Here is a 12,896-nt window from a genome sequence, read left to right as displayed (position 1 = left end):
AACAAATTATTTTTTACAATGATGGCCTAGTAACAGGGCAGAACGACAGATTTTCTACCTTGTCAGCTCTGGGATTTGATCTAGCAGCCTTTCGGTTGCTGGCCCAACGCTCTAACCACTAGGCTACCTGCCACCCCAATAACTAATATACTGGCCCAACGCTCTAACCACTAGGCTACCTGCCACCCCAATAACTAATATACTGCTGTCCTTAATAACTAATATACTCTCTGAACAACTCAAGCACTAACCACAAATCCATGCCATGCAAAATCAACCGGAAGGTAGGTCAATGCCATAGAAAGACGCATACTAGTGTGGTTTTTGAATACCTGTAGAGGGGTACATAATTTATTACCGAGCATAATAATCCAGACCACATTATTTGACTCATGATAAGGGCACTCATGGCTGATATGTCACCTTTGGCTTCCACATCTTGAGCACTGGTGGCTCCAGTCATTCATTTGTACTGGAGGAAAACCTCCATTGTTGCCTCGTCCATTATACAATAGTTTGGTTGTAGTAGCCATTGCATTCCCAGCAACCTTCGGTGTGCTGCAAGGGTCCAGACGTCTCACTTACTAAAACCAATTAAACAAACTCCTGTAGTCCACAACTCAATTCAGCAAGACAGCAGGACATCACAGGAATCGGATTCCAGCTCCAAACTGAAACCCGTCGCATATCCTAAACAAAAAGACTTGTGTTATTTTTAACAGTAACTCGATACCCTTTTCACAATATTGAGCCAAACTGATCAAAGCCGAGCTGTACTGGGCTGGCCTGGTTATGCATCCACCGTAGTTGCTGAAACCATGCTGGAAAGGACAACACGGTTCGAGTCGGCCTTATAGTTTGAATCAGGCATAAAAGTGTACTGCTCATCTATATACTATCACGTCATGGTTTGACAACAGAATGGGCAGATATTAGGCTACCTGTCGCCACTCTGGACGCCCATGGGAATGCAATAGTTGAGCTCCAGCCGGGCGATGTTTCCGAGTCGCAGCACAATTCCCGCTCCGTAAGACCAGCGGATACACTCTGCCAGTTTCCTCAGGTGTGCTTGAGGCCCGTCACCTACAGGAAAACACAGCCTGAGTAAACCTTGAGCAGTGGTTCCCAAACTTTTTCACTCAGGCTCCCCTTCCAGCATTGAGGAACATCCCGCGCCCCCCCCCCCCGCGCCACGTCTATTTCTATGGGCACAAGCACTGTTCTTGACGCAACCTGTTCACATCCCTCTTGTTGGCAGAGAGAACATTTTGCAGGTTTAAAGCTCATTTCCCACAATTCTACACATTTTGTCATGAGGTGCATAAAATATTTTGCGGTTTAAAAGCGAATTGTCTTGCAATTCTATCCATGTCTAATGTGTATTCATGTGATATGAGTGACTCAAACATTACTACACAATCTATGGGCTAAAAAAAACATTTTGATCTGGACATTTCTGACAAGTTATAAGTAGCTCTCTAAGGTATGCAATGACTGACATGACCAGAGAACAACTGATGATGCACTACCCAATCTCGAAATTGCACATTGTGCATTCTACTGCGACAACTTTTAAGAGTAGGTTGAAAGCCGAGCTGAGTTGCCCTAGGGAGCGCGCCCCACAGTATGGGAACCACAAAGCTAGAGTACTGAAAAGCATAGATGATTCTCTTTCCCTGTATAAAGTCGCAGAATAGACCATTGTGCAATGAACTTCCATTTCTAGCAAGCGGGGAAGTTAGCTATCACCATAGTGACCACAAAGCTCATCACTAAGCTAAGGACCCTGGGACTATACACCTCCCTCTGCAACTGGATCCTGGACTTTCTCACGGACCGCCCCCAGGTGGTAAGGGTAGGCAACAACACATCTGCCACGCTGATCCTCAACACTGGGGCCCCTCAGGGGTGCGTGCTTAGTCCCCTCCTGTACTTCCTATTCACCCACGACTGTGTGTGACTATAGGAAAAGGAGGAACAAACAGGCCACTATTAACATCAATGGGACTGAAGTGGAGCAGGTCGAGAGTTTCAAGTTCCTTGGTGTCTACATCACCAACAAACTATCATGGTCCAAACACACCAAGACAGTCGTGAAGAGGGCACAACAACACCTTTTCCCCCTCAGTTGACTGAAAAGATTTGGCATGAGTCCCCATATCCTCAAAGAGTTCTACAGCTGCACCATCGAGAGCATCCTGACCGGTTGCATCACCACCTGGTATGGCAACTGCTCGATCTCTGACCGGAAGGCGCTACAGAGGGTAGTGCGTACGGCCCAGTACATCACTGGGGCCAAGCTTCCTGACATCCAGGACCTATATACTAGGCGGTGCCAGAGGAAGGAAAGTGGTACCAGAGCACCAAGTCTAGGACCAAAAGGTTCCTTAACAGCTTCTACCCCCAAGCCATAAGACTGCTGAACAACTAAACTAATCAAATGGCCACCCGGACTATTTACAGCTACTCGCTGTTTACTATCTATGCATAGTCACTTTACAAATTACCTCGATTAACCTGTACCCCTGGACATTGACTCGGTACCCCCTGAATAATGCCTCTTTATTGTTATGTACATTTGTGTTACTTTAAGATACATTTTTTGGGAAATATTTTATTAACTCTTTCTTGAACTGCATTGTTGGTTAAGGGCTTGTAAGTAATAATTTCACGGTAAGGTCTACACCTGTTGTATTTGGCGCATGTGACAAATAACATTTGATTTGCTTATTAAAAAATGCTGCTTATTACTAAAAATGCTGCTTATTACTACTAACTGCCTGCGGTTATGGAACCCCTACCTGTCCCAGACCTGCTGTTTTCAACTCTTAATGATCGGCTATGAAAAGCCAACTGACATTTATTCCTGATTATTATTTGACCATGCTTGTCATTTATGAACATTTTGAACATCTTGGCTCTCTCTAATTCTCTCCTTCTCTCTTTCTTTCTCTCTCTCGGAGGAACTGAGCCCTAGGACCATACGTCAGGACTACCGGCATGATGACTCCTTGCTGTCCCCAGTCCACCTGGCCTTGCTGCTGTCCCAGTTTCAACTGTTCTGCCTGCGGTTATGGAACCCCTACCTGTACCAGACCTGCTGTTTTCAACTCTTAATTATCGGCTATGAAAAGCCAACTGACATTTATTCCTGATTATTATTTGACCATGCTTGTCATTTATGAACATTTTGAACATCTTGGCCATGTTCTGTTATAATCTCCACCCGGCACAGCCAGAAGAGGACTGGCCACCCCTCATAGCCTGGTTCCTCTCTAGGTTTCGGCCTTTCTAGGGAGTTTTTCCTAGCCACCGTGCTTCTACACCTGCATTGCTTGCTGTTTGGGGTTTTAGGCTGGGTTTCTGTACAGCACTTCGAGATATTAGCTGATGTACGAAGGGCTATATAAAATAAACTTGAGTGAGTGGTGCCACTCCTTCCAATATAATGCTGATTGAGTCCTGCATTTCTCATACTGATGTATTTGAACAACATTGATTGTGGGGTGAATTACATCTTTAAACACCCACCATAGTTGAGGTTACACAGGTTCCCGGCATTGAGGAAGAAGTGGATCCTGAAGAGGTCTCCGAATCCCCCTTTGCCTAGATGGAAGGGCAGCGGACTATACAGGTGGACGGCTCCAGCCCAATACACCTCACCTCCCAGGTAGTCACCTGTCATACCAACAATAAAACCACACATGTGATGTGAGAATGTAACCTAAATCGGACTTTATTGAAATGGATAACATCTCACCTTCACTCTGAGGGCCGATGCTGTACATACTGAAGCCCCTGACGCTAGTAGGACCACCGAGATAGAACCTAAGAGACGAATAGGTCAGAAATCTAATCAAATTGTATTTGTCACATGCTTCGTCAACAACAGGTGTAGACTAACAATGAAATGCTTACTTACGGGCCCTTCCCACAATGCAAAGAGGGGAAAAAAGTGAAATAATAGAAAAATAATAACCCAAGGAATAAATAAACAATGAGTAATGATAACTTGGCTACATACACGGGGTACCAGTACCGGTTGATGTGCAGGGGTATGAGGTAACAGGATAGATAAGAAACAGTAACAGCAGTGTACGTGATGAGTCAAAAGAGTTAGTGCAAAATGTGTCAATGCAGATAGTTAAATAGTTAACCAATAGCTACTTGGACAAACAATTTTTCAGTCTTATGGCTTGGGGGTAGAAGCTGTTCAGGGTCCTGTTGGTTCCAAGACTTGGTGCATCGGTGCCGCTTGCCGGGCGCTAGAAGAGAGAACAGTCTATGACTTGGGTGGCTGGAGTCTGACAATTCTTAGGGCCTTCCTCTGACACTGCCTAGTATAGAGGTCCTGGATGGCAGGGAGCTCGGCCCCAGTGATGAACTGGGCCGTACGCACTACCCTCTGTAGCGCCTTGCGGTCGGGTGCCGAGCAGTTGCAGGTAGAAAACCATTGAAGGGTCAAGAAACAACATGGTATACAGATAACGTGGGAGGCCACATTAAAATCGTCTCGCGGGCCATGTTTGACACCTGCCGTGGAAATTCATACTGACAGAGACTTTGTCATTTCCTCAAACAATCGTCTATATTTAATATCGATGAATTATTGCAATAATGAAACTAGTCAACCGAGTAGCCTAACCTTTGCGCAAATGCAGAGTACTATACAGTGCTGTGAAAAAATATTTGCCCCCTTGCCGATTTCTTATTTTTTTGCACATGTCACACTTAAATGTTTCAGATCATCAAATAAATTTAAATATTACACAAAGATAACCCAAGTAAACACAAAATGCATTTTTTAAGTGATGATTTTATTTATTAAGGGAAAAAATCTATCCGAACCTTCATGGCCCTATGTGACAAAGTAATTGCCCCCCCTCCCCCTTGTTAAATCATGAATTTACTGTGGTTGATCACATTTTTTGGAAAGCTGAGTTCAATTTCACTAGTCACACCCAGGCCTGATTACTGCCAGACCTGTTGAATCAAGAAATCACTTAAATAGAACCTGTCTGACAAGGTGAAGTAGCCAAAAGATCTCAAAAAGCAAGACATCATGCCGCGATCCAAAGAAATTCAGGAACAGATGAGAAACAAAGTTATTGACATCTATCAGTGTGGAAAGGGTTACAAAGCCATTTCTAAAGCTTTGGGACTCCAGCGAACCACTGTGAAAGACATTATCCACAAATGGAGAAAATTTGGAGGGCAGCGACGACTCATCCAAGAGGTCACTAAAGAACCCACAACAACATCTAAAGAACTGCAGGCCTCACTTGCCTCAGTTAAGGTCAGTGTTCATGACTCAAACCATAAGAAAGAGACTGGGCAAAAATGGCATCCATGGCAAGTTCCAAGGCAAAAACCACTGCTGACCAAAAAGAACATAAAGGCTCATCTCACTTTTGGCAAACAACATCTTGATGACCCCCAAGACTTTTGAGAAAATATTCTGTGGACTGACGAGACAAAAGTTGAACTTTTTGGAAGGTGACCGTCCCGTTACATCTGGCGTAAAAGTAACACAGCATTTCAGAAAAAGAACATCATTCCAACAGTCAAATATGGTGGTGGTAGTGTGATGGTCTGGGGTTGCTTGGCTGCTTCAGGACCTGGACGACTTGCTGTGGTTGATGGAACCATGAATTCTGCTCTCTACCAAAAAATCCTGAAGGAGAATATCCAGCCATCAGTTCATGACCTCAAGCTGAAGTGGACTTGGGTTCTGCAGCAGGACAATGATCCAGAACACACCAGCAAGTCCACCTCTGAATTGGCTTTAAAAAAAACAAAATTAAGGTTTTGGAGTGGCCTAGTCAAAGTTCGGAATTGAATCCGATTGAGATGCTGTGGCGTGACTTTAAAGGTGGTTCATGCTCGAAAACCCTCCAATGTGGCTGAACTAAAACAATTCTGCAAAGAAGAGTGGGCCAAAATTCCTCCACAGCGATGTGAAAAACTCATTGCCAGTTATCGCAAACGCTTGATTGCAGTTGTTGCTGCTGAGGGTGGTACAACCAGTTATTAGGTTTAGGGGGCAATTACTTTTTCACATAGGGCCATGAAGGTTTGGATAGCTTTTCCCCCTTAATAAATAAAATCATCACTTAAAAACAGCATTGTGTATACTTGGGTTATCTTTGTGTAATATTTAAATTTGTTTGATGATCTAAAACATTTAAGTGTGACAAATGTGCAAAAAAACAAGAAATCAGGAAGGGGGCAAATACTTTTTCACCGCACTGTATATAGCTGACACTAACAATGCTGGGTCATGGATGGTTCCACCCCCTTCATGCAGATTGGGGGCATCATAAGCCACTCTGGGTTCATCCGGTCGTTATCTGCACAGGGTGGCTGTCTTAACCCCGCCCTGGCTTAGTTCCCCAGATGCAAGAATGATTTTGAGACAATGAGGGATTGTTCTACTCCTAAGCTATCCCTAGTAAAACACATTCTTGTCTTTGCAACGCAGTCTTTAACTCATTTGTCAGCTCAAGTCATCTCTAGTGACCATTCGCCCAGATTAGCTGCAGGGAACTAGAGCGGAGACCATAAAAACACAGCATTAGCAGGACAGAAATGTCTTCCTATTCGTTACGTATTAATTGCTAACTATTAATATCAAACAAATCAGGTAAACACAGTTTCTCTCACACACCCCAGCTTTTCAGTGACGGCATTGTGGAATAGAGAGTATTGTCTTACCTGTCAGCAATGCAAGTTGGCTTATCTCCAATGGGCAGGAGGCATCCCCCCCAGAGAGATGCAGACAGGACCTGGAAGATAGAGGAAGAGGTCTCAACAAAAGTGCTCTCCTACTTGCTCTTTTTCCCCCAACCTGACCACAACCATTTTTCAACCCTCCATCAACAAGCTGTTGGTTAGAACTTGTGTTTACTGTAAAGGTGATTATTACTATTCCAACTTTAGATCCATGTGTGTAACTCAAGTTCACACACAAATTTCTTCCTGATAAATAAAAACAATTCAGGTTCTCACCGAGTCCCAGAAGAGACGTCTGTTAAACTGGATCTCAAAGTCCTCCTTCAGGAAGCTGGCATCTCCTCCAGTGTATCCTGCCAACTCCTGAAAAACATTTACATTTACATGATAAACATCAACATTTAAAACCACAACGATGCATCGCCTGAATGTGTTGTCGGTTCAAAATGGTTTGGGAAATGGTTTAAATAGGAAATCATTACTGGCTGCAACACCGGGTCAGGTAATGTAAACCTACACACCTGGTTGATCTTCAGCAAGGCACCCCTCCTGGGAAGGATTGCCGAGTTTCTGGTGTCGATGACCATGGAGTGCTGTGATTGCAAAGGAGAAGAGACATATTGATGAAAAGTATTGTCTCAAATGTCTCAGTGGGTCGAATCCTAACTTGAGATTTTGACAACATCAATGCAAGATTTACACAGAAACCCAAATTAAGTATACAGATCTGAAAATAGAATTTGAGTCCAAATGTATCATCACGATTAGGCAAGACTGCCTTCTCATCTTGTGCACCAGAGGCATGGTATGGTCTACAATCCATGCTTAATCTAGATATGTTAAGTGTCACTGAATTAATTAAACATTTTGATGGGAGACTCTGTTACAGAGGAGTGTAAATCCTTTTTTAAAGGCTGGATCATGTTGTTGAATTGTTTGTATTGTTGTATGTTTTTAATTCTGTAATGTATTGAATGTTGCTGCCTTCTTGGCCAGGTCTCCCTTGAAAAAGAGACACTGGGTCTCAATGGGCTTTTCCTGATTAAAAATATATATTTTAATGTTTTATCCCTGGTACTAAAGGTAGTTGTGTGGGGACTGTGAAGCGGAACTGAAGTCCCGGTACCGAGAGTGATGACTTGAGGGAGTGGCCGCTCTCCTCCCGGACTGCAAACGATGCGGTACGCTCCAGACAGCCCAGCTCTCGCCACACACCCTCCCACTTCAGGGTGTGGTTTGTCTTCCAGAGAGGGAACTGTTTGCATACAAAAAAGAAAGGGAGAAACCCGAGAGGATCAAGCATTTGCAAAAGCATTACCAGTAGGATGAAATTGAATAGAAAAATAGCAGAGAAATTCCATTCTACTCATATTAGTTAGCATAACAGCAAAAATAAACCAATCACCTTGGTTATTTCACACAGAGTCCAGAGGTAACACAGAGCACAGGAGTATACCAAATGAGAACTTGTACAATAATGATAGATTAATGGAAAATTATCTTTACACTGAATTCTGTGGAGACGCCGCGATCAGTCTCTCTCAGCGAGCTCCATGGAAATTGGCCTGCAACTTTGTACAAGTTGACAGCGAAACTGCAACATCCAGAGAAAGTCAATTAGATTGATACCAAACAAAAAGAGCTCAGGGAAATGCAGAATAAACAACAACACAATTCACTGTTTTTGAAGCATTGCTAATAATGGAATTAGCAGCTTTGTTTATCTCATACTTGCGCTCAAAGTGGCCAGGTTGGGGCTTGAAGAACGACAGCCCATAGGAAGTCTCTTTGGTGCCGTAGGAGACCTGGAAAGTGAGCTTTTCTGCAGAACCGAAGACATTGGGCAGCTTGAGACCAAGAACCTAAAGTAGGAGGCAGTAAAAACAGAGGATGGTACCTCAATTTCACTTGTAATCACCACCATGGCTCAAACTAAATGAATCTTTCCTCAATTCCTGGTATCCGCTCTCCTCGCTTCCTTCTCAAAAGGCATTGGAGAAGGTCCTAGGGGAGGGATCTTGGACCTTCTCCTCCAGTACGGTTGAGAAGGAGGCGAGGCGATAGGACGTGAGGAATGAATTGAAACAATGCATTGAACAGAGCCCATCACTCAGGAGTTCTCACCATGCAGCCTTCGTTATTTCCAACCATGGTGTTATAGCTACCAGTCATGCGTCTCAGCTCAGTCACATCAAACGTCACATCTAGCCCATTAGGCAGAGCATCCACCCCTGAAAGGAAGTATTGTTGTTGTTGTGAGTGCTTTACCTACTTTCCCATTCATTTTAGTCCCTTCCAAAGTAACATACTACATTTTGGACAAGATACTGTCGTCAGAATAGATCCCCTTTCTAACCACAGTACCTCGTGAGGTATCGATGACAACCTCCACTTGTCTGAAGATACCGAGACGCAGGAGCTTTTGTCTGGCTTCGTGGGCTCTCCTCATGACCTAGAACAAACAGTAAACAAAGTCAATCCTACTTTTGCTACAGTCTCTATACAGACTCCACACGTGAATAAACATGGTCTGTACTGTACTGATAGAATCACTCACATCAATCAAGTTCTTGGCACGGAAGACATCAGCAATCTCGTATGTTAAGCAATCCTCCTTGGTTCTTCCGAGACCATCTATGTGTACACGCTGGACTATGACCTACAGGACAAATATATAAAATGTGTTATAATCAGCAGTGACAGCCAACAATTAAAAAGGTAACTTTTACATTCAACCACACAGAAATTCTTATGGATTAAGTCACAACTTGAGTCAATGCGGTTTTCATTCAGGACTGAGTGACCAAAAAAAACATACAGCTTTGTTTTCAAGGACCTCTTGTTTTGACTCCTGCTCCATATCTGGCCTCTCAATGTCATCTGCATGAAACCCCAGCTCGGGTCCCTGCATTGGCAGAGGATCAAGACTCTGCAACAAAACAGATTTAGTGATGAATACGATGACTTATCAGGCTATATCTTGAATATTAAAGCTATCTGTACAAAACTCATTAGCTGAACAGGTAATTAGGTGGATGTAGTGTTTTGGTCATTATGATAAGGTACTAGTTAATCTCAATATTTGTATTTATTATGGAGTAGCGGCCCTCAAGCCACTACTCTACTACCATATACAGTTGAAGTGGGAAGTTTACATACACCTTAGCCAAATACATTTAAACTCAGTTTTTCACAATTCCTGACATTTAATCCTAGTAAAAATGCCCTGTCCACCACTTTATTTTAAGAATGTGAAATGTCAGAATAATAGAAGAGAGAATTATTTATTTCAGCTTTTATTTCTTTCATCACATTCCAAATGGGTCAGAAGTTTACATACACTTAATTAGTATTTGGTAGCATTGCCTTTTAATTGTTTAACTTGGGTCAAACATTTCGGGTAGCCTTCCACAAGCTTCCCACAATAAGTTGGGTGAATTTTGGCCCATTCCTCCTGATAGAGCTGGTGTAACTGAGTCAGGTTTGTAGGCCTCCTTGCTTGCACACGCTTTTCAGTTCTGCCCACAAATGTTCTATAGGATTGAGGTCAGGGCTTTGTCATGGCCACTCCAATACCTTGACTTTGATGTCCTTAAGCCATTTTGCCACAACTTTGGAAGTATGCTTGGGGTCATTGTCCATTTGGAAGACCCATTTGCAACCAAGCTTTAACTTCCTGACTTATGTCGCTTCAATATATCCACATAATGTTCCATCATCATGATGGATCTATTTTGTGAAGTGCACCAGTCCCTCCTGCAACAAAGCACCCCCACAACATGATGCTGCCACCCCCGTTCTTCACGGTTGGGATGGTGCTCTTCGGCTTGCAAGCCTCCCCCTTTTTCCTCCAAACATAACGATGGTCATTATGGCCAAACAGTTCCATTTTTGTTTCATCAGACCAGAGGACATTTCTCCAAAAAGTACGATCTTTGTCCCCATCTGCAGTTGCAAACCGTAGTCTGGATTTTTTGTGGCAGTTTTGGAGCAGTGGCTTCTTCCTTGCTGACCGGCCTTTCAGGTTATGTCGATATAGGACTCGTTTTACTGTGGATATAGATACTTTAGTACCCGTTTCCTACAGCATCTTCACAAGGTCCTTTGCTGTTGTTATGGGATTGATTTGAATTTTTCGCACCAAAGTATGTTCATCTCTAGGAAACAGAACGTCTCCTTCCTGAGTGGTATGACGGCTGCGTGGTCCCATGGTGTTTATACTTGCGTATTATTGTTTGTACAGATGAACGTGGTACCTTCAGGCGTTTGGAAATTGCTCCCAAGGATGAACCAGACTTGTGGAGATCTACATGTTTTTTTTCTGAGGTCTTGGCTGATATCTTTTGATTTTCTCATGTCAAGCAAAGAGACACTGCGTCTGAAGGTAGGCCTTGAAATACATCCACAGGTACACCTCCAAGTGACTCAAATGATGTCAATTAGCCTATCAGAAGCTTCTATAGCCATTACATAATTTTCTGGAATTTTCCAAGCTTTTTAAAGGCACAGTCAACTTAGTGTATGTAAACTTCTGACCCACTGGAATTGTGATACAGTGAATTATAAGTTAAATAATCTGTCTGTAAACAATTGTTGGAAAAATTACTTGTGTCATGCACAAAGTAGATGTGCAAGTCCTAACCGACTTGCCAAAACTATAGTTTGTTAACAAGAAATTTGTGGAGTGGTTGAAAAACGAATTTTAATGACTCCAACCTAAGTGTATGTAAACTTCCGACTTCAACTGTATCTACAACACAAAATCCATGTGTGCGTGTGTGTATAGTGGGTATGTTATCATGTGTGTCTGTCTCTTCACAGTGCCCGCTGTTCCATCAAGTGTATTTGTATGTTTTTTTAAATCAGATTTTACTGCTTGCATGTGTTACTTGATGTGGAATAGAGTTCCATGTGGTCGTGGCTTTACTAGTACTGTGCGCCTCCCATAGTCTGTTCTGGACTTGGGGACTGTGAAGAGACCTCTGGTGGAATGTCTTGTGGGGTATGCATTACATGAGGGTCTGAGCTGTGTGCTAATAGTTTAAACAGACAGCACAGTGCATTCAACATGTCAATACTTCTGACATAAACAAGTAGTGATGAAGTCTAGCTCTACTTTGAGCCTGGAGAGATTGACATGCATATTAACGTTAGCTCTCCGTGTACATATGCAAGGACCAGTCGTGCTGACCTGTTCGGTTCTTTCCTTCCCTCTTTGTGGCACCTGACCACAAGACTGGTATTTACAAGACACATTCTTCAAAATGTCATTAGTTTAATTTACTGGACATTTTCAGCTTGTGGTTAAGCATCTAATAGTGTAAATGGTTAATGCACCCCCATGCATATGATGTGTCCTCACTATTTCAGATCAGTGGCTGTAGTGAGCGCGATACACGAGCAACGTTCACCAATGTTGTTGTTGCAATTATGCAACACTGTTAATTTCCTTCACTTACAAGGACAAGGTATGGACAGTTCGTGTTTCTGGAGTTTAGCTAGCTGCCATAGTTGGCAAGCAGTCCAACTGGACCCCTTTCGTTTTGCGTGCTGACTACGCTAGCTATTCCGGTTACTGTACTCAGAGGTCATGCGTTCACCCTTTGCATTTTAAGCAGTTATCCTTACCCTCGCGTGGACGGTGCCCATGATTAAGTCTTGAATGTAACGCACTTCAAATGTTGGTGTTTGTTTTAAGAAATGAAGGGACATTTAATTCACACTCGGCTCAAGAGATATGTGGCTTCGTGGACGCCATGACACCACCAACACCACGCCCCCTCATCCACCCTGGGGGTGTTCAAGATGTCAACGTTTCACAATATATTGCAGAACAAAATAAATTGCAAACAGTCGCTTACTGTAAACACAAAACAATAGTGTACACATAAAACCTCTTGATAGCCAGTAAAATGAATATTTTCAAAACTGAAGCTTTGCTTAGTTAACATATAATAACATGTACTTGGATTTGTGTAGGACTTTTGGAACGGGTGCATGCCCATTTATGTATGGTGGACAAGCCGAGACAACTTGCATTCAAGACTGTGACAATACTGGGTCCAGACAACACACATCTGACTATAACTAATCCAATTTGACCATTACTTTCATTATTATGAATAGTTCATATAGCCATCATAAACATATCAGTCACATATCAG

At 42.9% G+C, this 12,896-nt stretch overlaps 1 protein-coding gene across 2 annotated transcripts; it reads right to left on the bottom strand.

Moving 5' to 3' along the window:
- Positions 1–318: 318 nt before the first annotated feature.
- On the bottom strand, positions 319–12,520 carry LOC139530328 (sorting and assembly machinery component 50 homolog A-like). 2 transcript variants are annotated; one of them, XM_071326627.1, is made up of 15 exons: positions 12,361–12,520; positions 9,551–9,661; positions 9,290–9,391; positions 9,097–9,184; positions 8,857–8,963; positions 8,464–8,594; positions 8,239–8,326; positions 7,859–7,987; positions 7,254–7,325; positions 7,009–7,095; positions 6,715–6,785; positions 3,761–3,828; positions 3,532–3,678; positions 942–1,083; positions 319–690 (listed from the first exon to the last, which is right to left on the bottom strand). In XM_071326627.1, exons 1-15 carry the CDS (start codon positions 12,442–12,444, stop codon positions 645–647), a joined length of 1,473 nt encoding a protein of 490 aa, XP_071182728.1. In that variant the 5' UTR covers positions 12,445–12,520; the 3' UTR covers positions 319–644. The 2 variants fall into 2 exon arrangements, with proteins under 2 accessions (XP_071182728.1, XP_071182729.1); XM_071326628.1 differs by lacking the exon at positions 9,551–9,661.
- Positions 12,521–12,896: the final 376 nt, after the last annotated feature.

Source organism: Salvelinus alpinus, chromosome 9, assembly GCF_045679555.1.
Source record: "Salvelinus alpinus chromosome 9, SLU_Salpinus.1, whole genome shotgun sequence".
In the NCBI taxonomy this organism is placed as follows: Eukaryota; Metazoa; Chordata; class Actinopteri; order Salmoniformes; family Salmonidae; genus Salvelinus; species Salvelinus alpinus.
Note: the sequence above shows the minus strand (reverse complement) of the source record. Positions and strands in the feature narration are given on the sequence as shown.

Excerpts from the sequence above, each read along its gene's own strand:
- LOC139530328 (XM_071326627.1), bottom strand. The coding sequence starts at position 12,444 with ATGTCCCTTCATTTCTTAAAACAAACACCAACATTTGAAGTGCGTTAC. Across the intron at positions 7,096-7,253 it reads CCTTGCTGAAGATCAACCAG|GAGTTGGCAGGATACACTGG; the intron begins GTGTGTAGGTTT and ends AATGTTTTTCAG. Across the intron at positions 6,786-7,008 it reads GACGTCTCTTCTGGGACTCG|GTCCTGTCTGCATCTCTCTG; the intron begins GTGAGAACCTGA and ends TCTATCTTCCAG.